The 18358-nt window shown below is 49.4% G+C and overlaps 1 protein-coding gene across 2 annotated transcripts in view; it reads right to left on the reverse strand.

Annotated features, from left to right (window-relative positions):
• PDIA5 (protein disulfide isomerase family A member 5) overlaps nucleotides 1-18358 on the reverse strand; it is an 88599-nt gene that overhangs the window by 62509 nt on the left and 7732 nt on the right. Inside the window, exons 1-3 of one of the 2 annotated variants that reach the window (XM_064494563.1) lie at nucleotides 5765-6143; nucleotides 5075-5201; nucleotides 2104-2191 (exon numbers count right to left, since the gene is read on the reverse strand). Coding sequence is in view for 1 of the 2 variants with exons in the window: in XM_010981528.3 (XP_010979830.3) it covers nucleotides 2104-2191; nucleotides 5075-5201 (215 nt within the window). In the remaining variant the exon portion in view is untranslated. Of the gene's footprint in view, nucleotides 1-2103; nucleotides 2192-5074; nucleotides 5202-5764; nucleotides 6144-18358 lie in introns of those variants that run through there. The other variant, XM_010981528.3, reaches the window with a different exon arrangement.

The following is an 18358-nucleotide window of genomic DNA, read 5'->3' on the forward strand; positions in this document are numbered from 1 at the left end:
AATTTGAACTCAACCTCCTTGGTGAAGCTTTTATCAACCTTTCCTGGTGGAATTAAGTGACTCCCCATCTATACATACAGTATTTTTCACCTGGATTGTAATCACCTAGGTGTCTGGCCTCCTCCTCGTACCCTGAGCTACTCGAGGACACTGTCCCTGTTATCCATGTGTCATCTCAAAGCATAGAATAAGTGCTCAGGAACGTTTGCTGAATGGACCTAGGTAGACGTAGCAACTGAACAAAGCTCTTCTGCCCACTTCTGCCACCTACAAGCCTGGCGAGAACTCTCCTGTGAGAGCTCTCCATGGGCTTGGCAGAACTGACGCCATCTTTAGGGATGGAGATTCCAAAGCTCTCCGGCCCCTCTAACAGGCTCTGGTGCTTTCAGTCACACAGAGCCCTCCTGGTAAAACATGGGAGACAGAGATGCACCTGCGAGACAAGAACTCCCCCAAACGAACTATGAACTCGAGGTAACCAACGGCTACAATCTCATCAGCAGCCTAGTGAGCTGTCTGTTCCATTAAGTTGGTGTTTGAATCAAATGGGAAGTGTGAGGCCAGACAGGTGCATATGCACACACACATACCCACTACAGCAAAACACTGCTTGGCTAAGACTGTCCTTGGTGTCATTCAGTGCTTGTCAAAATACAAATTTCCTTCCATTGTCTCCAATCAGGGCAGGACAAATTGAGGGTATCAACTTATAAATCAATGGTGTCCCAGAAGTTCATCTGCAAAACAGCCATTGAAAACTCGGACTGAAAAGGAGAAGACCACACTGGAGTGGAGCCCATAAAAGCTCACTGAACCCCCAGGGTAGCAACAGGCCTTGTGCCTCAGGCAAGGACAGCACCATTAAAGGTTAAAAGACCTCTATGGGCCATGCAGGAAAAGAACTGCCTCTCTTCCCAGCACGGCCCCACCTCTCGCCCATACCAACCAGACTGCAGTACTGTCTCTGCTCCTCTCCCCTCCTCTTCCCAAACCCACACTCCTGATAAACCCCAATCCAGGTGAGAAGGGGCTGGACCTGGCGGCTCTGCAAACCCCTCCTGTCCTCAGTCAGAAGGACATGTAATGTGGTAACCACCAAGTGCCGTACAGCGCCTTGCGCACGGCCAGTGCTCAACAAACGTGCAAAGGACAGACCTACTCTTCCCGATCTTTTCCCCACGTTTGTGTGTGTCTTTTCTCTGTTTTGCCAGTCTACGCCCAACTGGGAGCTAATTACATGACAAGAGGCATGTGTATCTAAATCCCAGCAGCAAAAGCACTGAACACAGAGAGATGTGGCAATTATTCCTAATGACTGAAAGGAAAGGGAAGCTGAGCACACCCTGGACTCAAAACCCCCAAACTCAAAAGGATGGCTCAGAGGAATCCCAACAAGAGCCCCCTTTGCCATGCTCAGCAGCGGCCCTTCCTCCTGTGTGCCGGCGCTGGATTATGCCACCTCCACACTGATGAGGAAGTCTCTGGGAGGGGGAGGTCAGGCCAGAGAGGAAGAAGCTCACAGCACTGTCACTGGGATATGGGGGAAGTGGGGACACAGGCCAGACAAGAGATCTGGAAGGTCTCAGCCACCTGTCCAGGAATGACACCTCTAACAGAGCCAAGTGGGAAGCTGAGGTAGCAGACAGGTCAGAAGCTGACCCCCCAAGGCTGCCCCCCGGGCGGTGGAGAGCTCTGTGAAAGGCCTGGGCTGCAGGTAAAGCCCACACTTCTTGCTGCAGACCCCCCATGAACAAGCCCACTGGGTGACCGAGAAAATGATCTTGCCTCTGGGCATCAAGGATCTCTCTGTCACCCACTGGTAAGACGAAATCAAGTGGCACACAGCAACTGAGTAAAAAGTAAAAGCACTGCCGAAGAGAGAAGAGGAGGGGGAGCTGGAAAGACAGGAGGGAAAGTCATGCCTGCCCCTCCTCCGTTTCACAGCAGCCCTGCAGCACCTTGGGGTGTGGCGTTCTTCTGCAGCCATTTCTCCATCGCGCCCCCTCTCTAGGTATCAGGGACAATTCCTACCCCGCCACCAGAGACCCCTGAGACACACCCCTCCACCCTCTAGCCATTGTGCCCCATGTGCCCAGGACATACCCACAGTCTACCCAGCAGATGGTGCCTTGTCCTTTCACGGCCTGGGCCACAGTAGACAGTAATTTGAGATGACTTTCAGCGGCAGCCTCTGTAAAAATGCAAAAAAATTAAGCATCTGTACCCAAACACACCAGGGATACCCCTGCCATCTTCCCTCAGGGGCAAGGAAGGATGGAGACCAGTCCCAGGGATGAGGTCTTGAGCACCGGTCAGAACGTCGTCCCTGGGAGCAACAGCTCTGTGAGGACAGCCCAGCTCTTCTCAGAAGCCCCTGCTCCCGCCACCCTCACAGACACAGAACCCCCTCACCCCTCCTTCAAGCCACACTGCACTATTCCAACAATCTCTCAGCCAGAGCCTCAACTCCCAGTAGAATCTCCGACTCATTACCTTTTTGGGACACATTTTGAAAATTCTATAACCGAGCAATTACGATTCTGTAACTAAAGCAGGGAACGAGTTTGCTGATTCCACACTCGTCTGTCCTGGGAGCAGACAAGGCGGGGACCAGACCCTGCCTTCATTTGTGCATCACACACTCTCCCAGGGGCTTGGTGCAATGTGAGTAAATGAGGTTTACAGGTGACACTCGTCTCCGATGGACTGATGCTAAGTGTACCCAAGTCACTTTCACAGCCCACTTCCCCAGAAGCGACAGGGGAAGAGGCAGCCCTGACTGGAGATCAACTGCAGGACAGTGGACTACGCCTCAGGGCCAGGGGGACCAGACATAAGGAAGGAAGAGGTGTTGGGGCAGAGCCCTGGAAAACTACCGTAGGAGGACAGGCTCTTACGGAGCCTCTGCGGCCAGGATTTCCACACTGCCAGCCGGCAGTGGTCCACTGCAGGCGAGCTGTGGCTAGGCTGTCACCTTCCCCCGTCACCCCTGTGAGCTCCCTGGAAAGGGCCTCCACGCAGACACTGTGGGGAGAAGAGGCGGATGCCTTTCCCTGCTGGAAACCACATGGATGCATCTCAAAGCCAAGCAGGAATGACATCTGAATGACTTGCCTCCTCAGATCTCCTTTTCTAGTGTGGATAATGGTAGTTGTGTGTGAACACAAAGCATGCTGAGCCTTTCATGGAGCGAATGGAAAGCATCCTTCAAACTTGCACAGAGCCACCTGAAGAATGCCCTCCCAGGAAGCCCCCCCAGACCAACAGGAGGAGGGGGCGCAGCCAGGTAGGAAAGGCCATCCTCCACCCTTCAGACTGGGCTCTGGGAGGTGGGGGAGGGAAACTAGAGTAGAGCCATGTGAAGCCCCCTCCCCAACCCTGCATTTCAGCTGTGGGTGAGGAGGCACTGCTTGGAAGGAGGGAGGCAGGGAGGGGAGAGAATACAGTTACTGCGCTGCTCCCAAAGCCACTGGAGGTCGCCAGGCGCAGGAGCAGGCCTGGGCAAGAGGCAGGAAAGTAAAATCATCACCCAAGCCCGCACCCAGTGGTCCGAAGCAGGGAGGAGCTAGGTACTCCAGGAGCACTAGGAGCTCCACTATCCACAGGCAGAGAAGAGAGAGCTCCCAGCCCCGCTCCCACCCTGCAAGCCCCCATAAGGATACTTCGCCTTCCCCGCTCTACTTTCCCCAATCCTCTGGTCATCACAGAATTAGCACACTTCTTCGGGCCGTCCAGCAGAGGAAGCCAGGCAGACGTGGCAGAGGGACCAGCTCTACCATCCACTGGCTGGTAAACCACAGACCAGTTACGCTCCCTTTGCTTCAACGTCCTCCTCTGTAAACTGGACGTTACCTGACAGCCTGCACTGCCACCCTCATGGGAAAGTGGCAAATAGGAGTGTATTACAGCAGCTCCTGGCAGAGTCCTTCTGAGAAGATGAGCATGTATGAGGGACCCGTCCAGAGAAGGAAGTGAGTGTGTTCCTGGTGGGAATGACAACTGCCCAGCTCCAGGAGCATCCAAGGGGGCTGAGCCATGCTCATTCGGGGCCTTAGACTCCCAGCTTCAGGAGCAACTCTGCTTCTCCCCTGCCTCAGTTCCGCCCATTCCCAACAGCAGAGGAATGCTAGTCACACGCTGGGCTCCCAAAAACAACCCCAGGGGGTGTGCACCAGGCCCTCAGAAGGGCAAAGAGTAGCGTGTGCCCGGGTGACTGGAGGATGCAGGCTTCAGGAGGTACACACGTCCAGAACATCCATCAGCCCCTGGTGCTGGTGAGTGCCAAGGATTAGCTGCCAGGGAGAGCTGTGCCCGGAACCGGCCCAGCCACTGGCTACTGCTTCTTAGGGCGCAGAACACTTGGCATCCTTGAGAGCAGCAAAAACACTTAACTCTGCTGAAACAGCATCAACAGTTAGATGTTCAAAGTTGTGGCCAAGAGCTGAGTAAACCTCTCTCCATCTATGATGCCCTCGCCAGCCTCGAGGTCAGAAGAGGCAAACGGCTACTCCCACCCCGACTGAAGCTGCCTTGTCCGAGTATGGAACCCACTCCAAACTCAGTCTTGTATTCTGACCCCAGAGTGGGACAGATGGGGGCCAGGCAGGGCTAGGGTTGCCAGCCTGGGTGTGTACTTCCAAGCCTGGGACCAATTCAGCTGGCAATAGGCCAGCCCAGTCAATTAATCAACAGCTCTGGTGAAGCATGCCCTGGCAGGGCTGGTCGTGCCTGTCCAGAAGCAGAGCATCCATCCCTGGTGGTCACTGTCCCCTATCCTTCTTCACACACATGTCCTCTCCCTCTTGAGGTTCCAAGGGACTCCAGAGGGCTTTTCCTAAGAAATTTTGGTAAAAGGGAACTGAAATGACCTCTTAGGGTCCAAAAGCAACAGAATTAATGCCCCTCCATGCCTCTGCCTCTGTATTCTAAGGAAAGCTGAGAAGCCATGTGTCCCTCGGACCCTCCCTGAGTGGTTTCTAGTCCTGAGGTCTCCACCTTCCACCTCTGCCCCGATTCCTTCCCCTTCATCCACCACATCCCCGACAATCGCCCCAAGGCCAGGAGGACCACTTACCAGATTTGGAGTAAAGCACCAGTACGTTATTCCGGGTCCTGAGAAGTTTTTTCAAGTCCTTGGCGTCAGAGATTCTCTCGATGAGCGAGGAGAACTGTATGGAGGACAGCAGCGTCGGCAGGACCACCTGGGGATCAAGGAGCCAAGGCCTGTGAGTCCCAGGTCCTGGCCGGGCTGAGGAAGAAGGGGAGCCCCAGATGTGCTGCCTCCAGGCACAGTTTACTTGGGAGGGATATGGGCACCCCCACCCTTCTCACAGCCCTACACCTGCCTTTTACCTAGTCCCCTCTCCAAATCACCCTGCCCCCCGGAGCTCCTCCTGGCCCAGTTCCGCTCACCCTTCTTCTTCATGCACTTTTTGTTTTGTTTTGTTTTGTTTTTCCTTTTTTTTTTTTTTTTTTAAGTGGAGGTACTGAGGGATTGAACCCAGGACCTCTTGCATTGTAAGCATGTGCTCTACCACTAAGCTATTACCCTCCCCACTCTCTTCATGGACATTTATGAGGTCAGATGGACTGCACAGGTACACAAGCCTGTTGCACAGATGTACTAGCCACCCTTTTAATCAAGACCTCTCTGGGAGGTCACTCTCTGTAACCCTACATTGCACCCAAATGCCACACACTGGAGTAATTGTGAAAACTCCATCCCACCCAGGAGTGCCAAAGCCCCAAATCCACAGAGAAGTACCTCTTAATGTGGTCCCATTTAGGATGGGAATGGATGGTGAGAGGTCTTCCACTTTTTCTGCTTTCCCCACTCAGCCAATGAACTCAGGAGAGCAGCCAACAAGAAACAAGACAATTCTCCCACAGTAAACCCTAAAACCTTGGGCCCTGGAGGGTCTAGGCACCTCTGCAGGCAACATGAGGGGTGGGCTGAAAGCAGGAGCGAGGGGCATGGGGTTAAATGTCTGAACAAGAGCTGCCACCCAGCAGATCCCCTCACCCAGCCCACAGCTAGCCTACAGCCTTCTGCCTCACAGTTACTACCTTAAGAGACTGAATAAGAAAAGCTCTGCTGGGAGACATCGGCAGAGGTGGGAGGGCATAGGAACAAACTGAACCTTGAGATCACTTTGAGATCACCCATCCCCCCTCTAAGCCCTGGACCTCAGCATCCCTCTTCCCTGTTCCAGAATTTTACCAGTCTTATTTCCCCAAGCAGGATTTTTCTCTAGGTTAACTGAAGAGCACAAGAAAAACAACCTAAAGACAGGGATTTGGAGAATCCTCCAATGCAATGGCATGGTTTCCACTCAAACACCCACTGTCAGGCCCTCCCAGGGAACAAGTGCCCTCCATCCCCTGCCCACACCCACAGAGTCTGACCCACATGATATGCCACGCTCTTCAATGCAGACAGATAGCAAAGGTTCACCAGATATCTGAGGGAAGCCCTCAACACAAAAGACAGAGGTGAAAACAAACTAATGGAAACATGAAACTGAAAAGAAAAAAAAAAAAAGGACAGAAGAAAACAACGAAACTATAATTACTATTCTCAGAGAAATAAATCGGTACATCCATAAAACAGGAATAGAACACTACGAGAAAGGAATAGACAAAGAGAATGAGGAAAATCTCTTAGAAAGTAAAACACTCAAAGGAATAAAAAATTTCAATAGGGTTGAAAGTAGAATCGAAAAAAACTCCTACAAAAAATCAATCAAAATGTAGAATAGATAAACAAGATTGTACTGTGTAGCACAGGGAAATATATTCAGGATCTTGTGGTGGCTCACAGAGAAAGAGAATGTGACAATGAATGTATGTATGTTCATGTATAACTGAAAAATTGTGCTCTACACTGGAATTTGACACAACATTGTAAAATGACTATAACTCAATTAAAAAAATGTTTAAAAAAAATACATGGATCCAAGGGAAAAAAAAAAGAAATAAAAAACAGGATAAAAAGAAGAAAGTGCATCCATTTAGCACACGAGCAAAATTAAAGGAACTACAGAAAACGAAGGCAACAGAGGAAAAGAAATTATCAAGGAAATAATTCAGGACAATATCCCAGAACTGAAGGGATGTGAGTTTCCAGGTGAGAAGGCCCAGCAGCATGAATATAAAAACACTCTCGCCAAAGTACAGAACTGAAAATTTTCAGCTCACTGCTGGCAAAGAGGAGATTCTGAACATTTCAAAGAAAAAAGAAACCACATACAAAAGATCAGAGTCAGAATTGGCACAAGACTGCTCATCACACCAGAAAGACAGTGATGCACTGCCTCCGCAACACTCAAACAATGTGATTTCCAACCAGAACTCAATAACCAAACTACCTGTCAATTGTGAGTAGAGATTTACTCAAACAGACTTATGATCTCAGATGTGAACAGTAAGCTACTGGAACTTGTGTCCTACTAAAACATTTAAAAAGAGACAGAGGGAGAGAAAGGCATGGAGCCTAGGAAACAAAGGACCCAACATAGGAGAGAAGCAAGAAGTACCATGTTGACAGTGAAGAGAAAGTCCCAGAACAGCTGTCCCGCACCCTACACAGCAACCAGCCCAGAACGGGGCAAGGACAGTGGGCTATGGAGGAATGTGGGCAATAAAAAGTGGCAAAACAGACCATAGATGATCTGATATGCTTGTTCATATTGATCAGTTAAATAATCTGACCAAAGTCACCCAGCTAATAAGAAGCAGAACCAGATCTGAAACCAGATCTGGCCACTTCCTCTTTGTAGCCAGGGTGTTGCATTGAGTCTGAGCTCCACCACTCAATAGTTAAGATGCTCCGACATCACTCAGCCTCCTGGAGGCTTAGTGCTTCCCATCTGACATGGAGATAATGCTACCTCCCTTGTGGGATGGCTGTGAGGATGAAATGGGGTAACTTATCGAACACGCTTTATAAATCATAAAGCATTCTAACAGTATCTGTAATACATAATATACATTTCCATCTCAGCAGAAGAGAAATGTAGCCATATTCTAGTGTTTCTAAATATAATCTGCCATTGGAATTCAACGGTTCCCTCTCCCCAGGGTAAAGCCATCGGGGGAAGGGTGGAGGGATGATTTCTCCCTCATTCTGGCCCCGCACGGCTGTGCACGATGCCCGAGGACCCCCTGCTCCCACGCAGCCCATCTTGAGAGCTCACCAAAAGGTTCCTTCCACCTTATTACTACATGTTATTCCACTGCTCCCGGGGAGTTAATGGACTTTAGACTAAAAGCTCCAAAGCCCAATGCACATGGGTAAAGGTAAAAAAGAAAACAATCTATTGGAAAAACGTGTTGACACTGCTGTTTTTAATCCTCAAATAATCTGGCCAGTTAAGAAAAACAATTGCCTTTACCCGGTGCCTCTGGACTCCAACCCACAGAGCAGCCCTCCGGAGACCGGCACCTACGCTTATGGACTGGGGAGAAGGGCAGGGGAAGGGCGGGCAGGCGGGCCCAGTGCCCACCTGCCGGGCAGCACAGCAGCCTGCAGCTGGGCCAAGCGACAGCAAAGTGCCTACAGCAGAAACCACAAGAGCACCGAGTCTCAGGGCTTATCCACAGCTTCCTTCCTAGAAAGCCCAGAGAATCCCTCAGGTCATCCAACCAAAGGCCACCCTCAGAGTAAACAAACCACATTCCAACCAGCCACCAAAGCCACTGACCCAGTGTTTACCCTCACACAACAGAGAACCTCAGCTCTACCAGAAACACACTGACACTGGGGCTTAAACTGGGCACTGCCTGTGGCCGGCCTGGTTAAGAACCCTTTGTAGAGGGTCCACTTCCTTATCTCACTCCATCCCTATCTCACACCCCCTAGACTAGGAGCACCTGGCCCCCTGCAACCCCATAGGAAATGTTTGTCCAGCATAATAAGCAGGACAAGCACACTGGTTACCACACTCCTGACCTTTGCAGGGGTCTCCTGCTGCGAGCATGTTACAAGGCAGAGTCCATGCAACTCTTGGGAGACCCAGAAGGGACTACAGAAACCAGACAGACCAAGGAACAGTCAGGGAGGGTCTGGGCTGGAACATGATGGGAAAGGGCAGGTGGGGACAGGCGCTGGGGATCTTGAAAACCTGGCTCAAGACTTGAGCCCCATCTGGTTGTGACCTCAGACTGGGCAGCCTCCAGGGAGGCTGGAGGTAGAGAGACCCCACTGGGTGGCTGCCCAAAGGAGAGAAATGCGTCAGTCCTCGAGGGAAAAGCAACAGAACTCAACAGCTATTCATATGTAAGCAAGGAAGGAAGAGAGAAGAGGTTAAAATGACCCGGAGGATTCCAGGCTCAGGGAACAGAACAAGAGCCAAAAACGGAAGTACTGGGAAGCAGCAGCTGCAGAAGAGGCTTTTGTCTTACATTGAGGAAGGTGCCAATAAGCTCAGGCGTGGGCATGTGGACATGACGATGCCCCAGTGCAGGCATCCTCCAGGCTGGGAGTGAGCCTTGAGGTCAATGAAGTCTCGGAGGTCGGGGTTCAAGGAGAGAAGACAAGGGAACTGCTCAGCTGAGGAGGAGGAAGGACCAGGAGGAAGGTCGGGAAGATGGTGGGAGGTGCCACATCAACAGGGAGCAGGGAGGAGACACACAGAAAATCGGGTGACGGAGCTGCAGGGAAAGGGCAGCACCAAGTCTCCTAGGAGAGCATTCTGGTGGGGGTGCAGGGACAGGGGTGGAAGCCAGGCTGCAGAGAGAAGCCCACTCAGTGCAGGAGGAGCACAGAAAGATGAGCTGTCTCCACTGAAGACGGAGAGCTGTGTGGATGTTTGTGGGCACAGGAGGGGCAGGATTTGCCAGGAGAGGATTTGAAAATTTGGGAGCAAGAGGCAAATAGTCGGGATAGGCAGATCCAGGGGAACCAAGGGGTTCAGCGCACAAAGAGCTAAGATGCTCGGTTTAGCATCTCTGAGAGGAGGGAAGGAAAGGCCCCGGTGTCTTGCCCCAGACAGACCCACACCTTAGCAAGCAACCACAGGGGCAGCCGGGAGGGGGGCCATTTCCTCCCTCCCCTAAACCCAGGGGACTCTCCTCTAGCCACTTAACATTCTTTTCTCCTTCCCATCAGTCTATTTCAACCTTTCAAGTGTGCATACTCCTTCCTTTCCTTAAGATACAGCTCCAGTGAGCCTTGGGTAGCTTGCCAAGCAGACTCCATAAGTCACAACCCACAAACCCTGATGACAATAACTAAGGCAACAATAACAACGTTAATGATGCACAAATTCTCTGCTGTGTCAAGCCCGCAGCAGGGAGAGGGCAGTGTTTGAGAAGGAAGCCAGGCACCTTCTGTGCCAGCTGTGGAACTGGGTTTAGCAGGATCTTTACATTCTAAGTCTTTTCGCTTTGGAGATAGAGGAGAGAAAAAAATCCCCTTTGTTCACCATGCAAACTCCTTCTGACTTCCCCCACAATAACTGCTTTCTTTTACCAACCCCCAGCCTTAAAAGTATTTACATCAGGGCTGAGCAGCCCCCGTGGGCTGGGATGAGACCCATAAAACCCTCCCCGGGTGCAGAGTAGAACACTGCTGGGAAGGACGGATCCCTCCTCCTCCTGCTGGGAAACACAGGTCCGCAACGCCAGGTCCTGCCTGCATCAGCCAGCCAGTGTCCTCCATCAGAGTACCAGTCCTCCCAGCCCCCAACCCCTGCCACAGTACAACCCCTGCCACAGTACAACACCTGCCTCAGAGTACCAGGCCCCTCCATCAAAGTAGCAGCTCCCTGCACCCCAAGTCCCTTCCCCCATCAGAGTACAAGGCGCTCTCCAGAGCCCAGCAGCACCCAGGGTACCTGGCACAGAAGTCCTTAGCCTCACCCTCCACCACAGCTGGAGGCCATGGGGCAGAGGGCACTGGCTTCTCTCCTCACTTTCCAGACTCCCTGCAGTGACCCCCTAGCAGGTGCCTGCTCGTTTCAGGATCTGCCAAACAACCCTCTAGCCTAGAAGCCCACCCTCATCCCCTCCCTCTATGGTTTTGCCCACCCCTCAGACACCATAGAAAGAGCACTGCTGCCGAAGTCAGACAGACCTCGGGTCAAACCCAGGCACCATCACTTACAGCAAGATGATCTCAGATGTTATGAGCCTTCAGAGGGCCATTTTCCTGCCTGTGAAGTGGAGACGGTAATACTGATACCTGCCTTACGGGGTTGGCTGAGGATTAAATGAGGGGGAAAAAGTACACAGAGAACCTAACATAACGCTTGGCACACAGAAGCACATAATAATCATAATTATCTGTAGGAGTACTATTAAGGAGACAAATCACAGATAGAGCAAGGACAACAGTAAAACGGGCACCACCTTTTCCTCTCCAGGGCCCTGCCTGCAATCAGGCAAAACAGCACATCCAGGCAGGAAGAAATGTGCACGTATACACATCCAGACTAATCACCCATCTGCACAGCGACCCAGACCAACAGGCCACGCACCACATGGAGGATGGTCCTTCCAGGTTTTGTGCCCATTTGCCTCTCACAATAACCTGATGAGTGGGCATAAGCCTCATCCTACAGATGAAGAAACTGAGGCTCAGAGAGGTTAACTTACCAAAGTCACACAGTAGGTCAGTCACAGAGCTAGGACTAGAGCTCAGGCCTCCCAGGTCCTGGCCAGAGGTGGTCTGCCTCTCTCCACCCCACAAGCTCCCTGGACTTGCAGCAATCCAAGGGGACCACCTTCCCTAGAGCACCTCCTTCCCAGTCTAGACCCATCAAAGCACAAATCTTCCAAAATCCCCTGACAAAGATGGTCTCAGCAGGGATTTACACTAATCCTCTGCTTCCTGCAGGCCCAGAGCACCCTGTCAGTTGGCCCCCTTCTCAAGGCCCTGGGGCAGGTAGCCCAGATCTGCTATTAATCAGGTGGGTGCAGGGGCCCAGCTCCTTTCTGCCTCACTCTCACTCTCACTCTCTAGCACCCCGTACACACAAGCTCCTCTCTCTTCACTTAACCTCACTCACCATCACCACCAGGCTGGAGCTGAAGAGTCGTACAATTCTGGAAAATAACAGGGAGAACAGTAATTGCCACATTACACCCTCAGCTTTAAAAAGCTCCAGATCTCTGGGGCGTGTGCCAGCATCCTCACATTCTCGATAGCCAGGAGCCTGCCTGTCATTTTAGACTCACTGTTCAATGCAGATCATGCAGCTAGAGGTATGCAATTATGCAAAAGCAACTTGCTGAAGGAAGAAGAGTTGAGGACAGAAATCTAACATTTAAGAAAAAGGGCGGAGGTGGGACTTGACCTTTTTTGCTCTGTCACCTGAAAAAAGATATCCTTCTTATGTTGGAAGCTGTGAAGAAACTGGTTTAATTTAATGTAGCCCACATTTTGCTCAAAATAGTTTTGAAATGTCAGGATCTCAATCTAGACTCTTAGGAGCTGGTGGTAAAGGGATCCAGGAATAAGGTTAAAAACAGATGACCTGAACCTGAGGTCAGGGAACTCCAGCTGGCTGAGTATTTAGAGCTGGAAGTTTGGTAGCAAGAGTCAGAAACCCAAGTTTTGTGCTGGTTTTGATACTGACTGGCTGTGTGACCGTGGACAAGCCATTTCTCCTTCTCTGTTTCTTTCTCCGTAAAATGAAGAGGTTGAAAGTGATTTCCAAACTCCTTTCCAACTGTGATATTTTGCAAACCTGTTCTCATGACCACTACCAGAGAAGTACCGCTAAGTAAATTACACTTGTGAAGAAACTTTTGAGTTGCCCTGGGCATGTGGCCACCCACACTAAGCCAAACCTCTTAAGTCTCCCTTGCAGCAAGTGTGGCCATGTGATTAAATTCCAGCCCCTGGAATGTAAAAAGAAGTGTTATGAGGCAACTTTTAGGAACTATACTTAACAGACTTCTGATAAGAGTCTTCTTAGTACCCTCCTCCTTCCTGCCAGCTACAATTTGGAAAGATGGCTGGAACTCAAGCAGCCACCTTAAGACAATGAGGTAGAAGGACTTGCTAAAGATGTGGAGTATCAGATAGAAGGTACCTGGGTCCGTGATATTGCAGAGGGATACACTGGCCCTGGAACACCCCTTTCAAGGCTTCTATGTGAGTGAAATAAACAACCTTTGTAAGGCACCATCATTCTGGGTTTCCTGGCACGCACACAAATAGATCTTGAGTGTCCACCAAAACAAAAGCTTTAACGGGAAGGAAGTGTTAACATCTGCTCCAGCTGGGATATTTCAAAGTGTCTAAAGCATCAAATCAAGCATTATACTTTGGATAAACTGGTACGAGGAACAAGACAGAGAGAGACTATCAAGGGTTTGATTTACTTCTCCTCACTACCCAAGTTTCACTGTGCCTGTTCCTATCAGTATCTTGGTCACCCAGTGACAGCTGCCCACCAATGAAAGGAAAATTAGCTAGTAACTCTCCAGTTTCCCTACAACCTCAGCACTTTTCTAGCAAGGGAACCACTGCAGGAGACCGAAAGGCCAGGACCATCCCTTGTAGCTCACGGGCTTGAGCTGGGCTGGCTGGTTTCCTGAATATAAGACTCCTCTCAACACTCCTCACAAGCCATCTCCAGCCTCCAGGTAGCCCCCTAAAGCCAAGAACTCAAAATCTCCTAGGGCTGCTCAAGACAGTGGAGCCCAGAAGGCTGTGGAAACTAAACTTGTTAATGCACAGAAGTCCATATCCTACTATTCCATCTTGGATAGCTCTGGCCATTAGAAAGTCCAAATTCCACCCCTTCCCCAGTCATTCTGTCAACCTATCACACTCTGAAGACAGCAAACACATTCCCTCTTCTGTTTCTGTAGGTGAACTCCCCCAATTCCCCAGGTGTCCTCAAGTCCCTCAATGAACTGAATGATCTGCCCTGGACACAGCCATGCTCATGACTCCCAGGGCTATCTCCATGCCCGGAGCAGGGTGCAGAACCCGATGAGAGTAATGTGCTACGTTACAACTATAATTTATTTGTGGAGATAAATATGTAGGCCTTCCTAATTCAAAATGCAGGAAGTTAATCTCAACACAAATCTTGACTGTTGGATTACAGCTTTTTTTAAAAAAGTTGAGAAACACCATTAGTGCATCACTTAAAATATGGCACCCAACTGTCATACGGTGCTGGCAAAAGCCTAAGCCAGTACAGTTCTTTTGGAGAGCTATTTGGCACAATTAATCAAGTATCTTAAAAGTATTTATGCTCCTTGACTTTGTAATTCCACTTTCGGGAATGTGTCCCGAGGAAATTAGCAGCGATTCTGACACATACATGACTCATACAGTCCTACTCATAAGAGTCAAAAATTCCAAACAACCTAAATATCCAACAGCAGGGGAATGGTTACTTAGAGTAAACCACTCAGCAGAATAAAACAGGCATTTAAATTATGTTTTAAAAGATTGTGCAATGAAAAAATATTTGTTTTCATGTTAAGTTTTTAAAAATAGAATCCAAAATGTACATGGTATGATTACAACCAAATGGAAAACTATGCTCAGAAAATGACTGTAAGAAAAAATGCACCAAAGTAAGACATTGTCCTTGGACAGATTTTATTCTTCCCCTTTGTTTTCCTAACCCGTCATAATAGGCATGTCCAATTTAAATATTTAAAGAAAAACAATTACCACCATTTGGCTACCATCATGGAAATAATGAACAATCTCAAAGCATCTCCCCACAAGAAAACAGAACTTTACAGTGGAAAAGCCTGGCAGAAACCCCCTTAACTAAGGGACCAGCGATAGTATCACCAGTAATGGGTCAAATCCACATGGGTCTCCTGATATAACGCACTGAAGGGACACGTCATCCAAAACCAAACTAAGGGACACTCTTCAAAAATGTCAAGGACCCAAAAGACAAAGCCCGAGAAACTGGCCCAGATGAAAGGAGACTAAAGAGATACAACAATTAAATTCAACTTGTGGCTCTGGATTGAGTCCTGAGCCAAACGCTACATTCCCGATTTTGACCACTGTACTCTGGCTATGTAAGAGAATGTCCTTGCCTTTTAGGAAATACTGAAGTATTTATGGGACAAAGGAGAATCATGTCTGTAAACTTTATATACGCAGAGGGGGAATATGAGAAAACAAATGTGATTAAATGTTATTATTTGTGGAACTGGGCGAAGGACAGATGGAAATCCTTTGTATTGTTTTTCTACGTATTTATTTTCTGTTCGGTGGGGGGGGTAATAATTAAGTTTATTTATTTATTTAAATGGAAGGACTGGGGATTGAACCCAGGATCTCATGCATGGTAAGCACACACGCCCCCACTGAGCTATATACCCTCCACCCCACAGCTCTTCTGTAAGTCTGACTATTTCAAAATTAGTGTTGGGGAAAAAACACCTCAAATAAGACAGAAAAAAAAAAAAAAAAAAGAAGCCCAGAACAGAAACAAAGACTGCCCCTACCTCTTCTGCAGGCCTCCTGATACCCTCAGCCATCTAACCAGTGCTCACTGGCACTTTCCCAAGGAAGAGCAGTCCTTATCTGCCCTTCTTTACTGCCAGCTCATTTGACATTATGTCGGGTTTTTTTTTATAACAACTATTATGTAAAATCTGCACAGTACTTTGCATGCAACACATACCTAGAATGGCTTTCACAAGAGAGAAAATGTTAATTTTCAAACACAGGTAATTTATGCCCCTTAAATGGGCAAATTTTAAGCATCTGTCACCAATTACCATGGCTAAATACTACTCTTCACAAGGAATAAAGGACTAACCACAAACCAAGTTTGAAGATTCCACCACTGATACTTCCCAGTGTTCAAATGTCTACCACCCAGCAGCCTTTGAAACAAAAATGAGCATCGTGAGTTCCTGGATGGCGGGAGAGGGAGAGAGGGAGGGGGAGGGGGGAGAGAGAGAGAGAGGGAGAGAGAGAGAGGGAGAGAGGGAGAGAGGGAGAGAGGGAGAGAGAGTGTGTGTGTGTGTGTGTGTGTGTGTGTCACACAGAGCCTGGTGCTGGGATGTGGACCCCTGACTAGCTGCACCTGAGGAGCTAACTGTAGTTAAGAGAGAGAGAAATGGGGAAACACTTGGCCTGGGACAGAACCAAGAGAGGATTCCTTAATTCCAACACCCAGGGCCTAGGGAGGAGCCCATGATGATGAGGACAGCCGCAGCACAGATGGATGCCTGCTGTGTGACCAGGAGCCAGCTACGCTGCTTATGTGACCATCTAGTGTCATCATCTTGGCAAGTGAGTTAAGTAGGTACTTTCATTATACCTATTCTACAGATTAGGAAGCTGAGGAGAAGAGGGGTTAGAAACTTGCTCGACATTACACAGCAAGTAGGTAAGCGGGCTGTGACTCAGATCCAAGTCTGACAGACTCTAGCACCGGGATCGAAGCACAAGACCAATTCCTAGAGCCATACACATCTCACCGCTTGCTCCTATAAATGCAAAGCCAGCTGCATTTCTTCTATTCTGCTTCCTTTAAAAACCCCACCTTCTATGTGGGCTACACAGTTTTCCTGCCTATGTTTCCACAATACCAATGTGGCTGTCAACAAGGAACAATTTGGGGGCGGGACAACTGATCCGAGAGCTTATAAAAACAGGTTTTTTCTTATCCTGAAATTGCAACTGCAGTGCATTTAACCAGACTTAAGTCCCTAAAGCTTTTAATGTTGTGGAAAACCTCTTTGAGAGCCAAGAGGGCTCTGGGTTGCTGCCAGCCTGGTGCGTCAGGCCTGCTAACGAGGAAGCGCTTGGAGAGGGAGCAGAGAATCAGGCAGCAGGTGAATTCCCACTCCGGAAATCCAACCCTGCCTCAAAGCTCCATTAATTGATAAGAAAATAACAACTCAAGTGCTCATGACCCATGGGGTATATCCGTGCTTTGACAAATGGTATCTCTCAATCCCCTGAAGCTAAGAGTCTAAACCAGTGTTTTCCAGCCATAAGGCCTTAACCCAAGAGCCGGGTCACAAAATCACTTCAGTGGGTTATCACCAGCATTTTTTAAAAATAACATTAAATAGAAGCATCAGTGTGTACCATAGGTAGCACACGTATTTGGTGAAACATGGTATCTGCTATGTTCACGTGTGTATGTACTTGATTATAATGTAAAATGCATAATTGTTCTTGCAGGAGTTGCAGTAAAAATGTATGAAAAACTGCTATAAACAATCTGTGTGGGAGGTGCTCTCATCCCCACTTACAGATGTGAAAACTGAGGTTCAAAGAAGTTAAGGGACTCAACTTGGATGAAGCCTAAAAGGGCAGAGCCAGGACTCAGAGGTCTTCTGGGCACAGATCAGACATTCCTCTCTGCCCGTCAGTGTGCAGACTCCCCACTGGTTCCCTCGAGCTCTCTCCACTCCCCAGAGCTCCACCCAGAACAAGACCCGAGAGGTCAGCAAGTCTGCTTCCTCCTCCAATCCAGCTACTAAGCGTGACCAACTGGAAAGAACTTCGATGACAGCCTGAGCCGTCTTTCCTCTGCTACCTGGCTGTGCACGATTCCCCAAAGACCATTGGAGAAAAGCAAAAATGGCACGTGCTCCAGCCAAGCGACACCTCACCGAGTCACTGATGTACGTGGCTTGGGACGTGGGCAGAAGCTGTGTCACAACACTCAGCCCACAGCAGCAACCCTGGCTGGCAAAATACTATCTATCACGTAAAATGAACGTTGACTTGTACATGCCTGGTTGTATCTGCACAACAGCAGTAAGTATAAGCTTCTTGGAAATACTGATTCTGGGGCCCTTGAAGAAAATCATCTCGTGGCTCTGAAGGGCCCAGGAATCCATTTTTACACATACCTCTTGAGGCGGTTTGGATCCATAGACAAGTTGGAAGGACACTGATCATCTTTTAATAACCCCCTCTCTGGACCCTATGCCACTCCCCTCTCCTTCACAGCCAGAATTGTCCATCTCCCTCCTCCCCTCCCAGCCACTTCTCAGCCCTCTCAGGCCTGTCCCCACCACCGAAGAGGCTCTCGATAGGGGTTCCATCATGACTTCCACACGGACATCCTGACAGGCATCTCCACTCCTTGCTTTGCTCAGCCTTTTCAACCCAGGTGGAACCTGGGTCTCCCCCTTCTACCTCTCCAGCCAGCCGTCCTCTCTTCTCTGTAAATGCTCCTTGGCCACCCTGAAAATGCTGAGGCTCCTTGGGGCTCACTCGGTCCACCTTCTCTTCCCGCCCCCAACTTTCTCCCCACAACCTGAGCAGCATCCCTAACTAACATCCCCAGCCCAGATCTCCCTTATGAGCACCACACCTTCACATCCTGCTCACCAGTGGCTCTTAAGCCAGGGTCAAGTATAATTCCCAAATGTTACAACTTAATTCTCATACAAA

Source organism: Camelus dromedarius, chromosome 2 (genome assembly GCF_036321535.1).
Source record: "Camelus dromedarius isolate mCamDro1 chromosome 2, mCamDro1.pat, whole genome shotgun sequence".
NCBI classification, from domain to species: Eukaryota; Metazoa; Chordata; class Mammalia; order Artiodactyla; family Camelidae; genus Camelus; species Camelus dromedarius.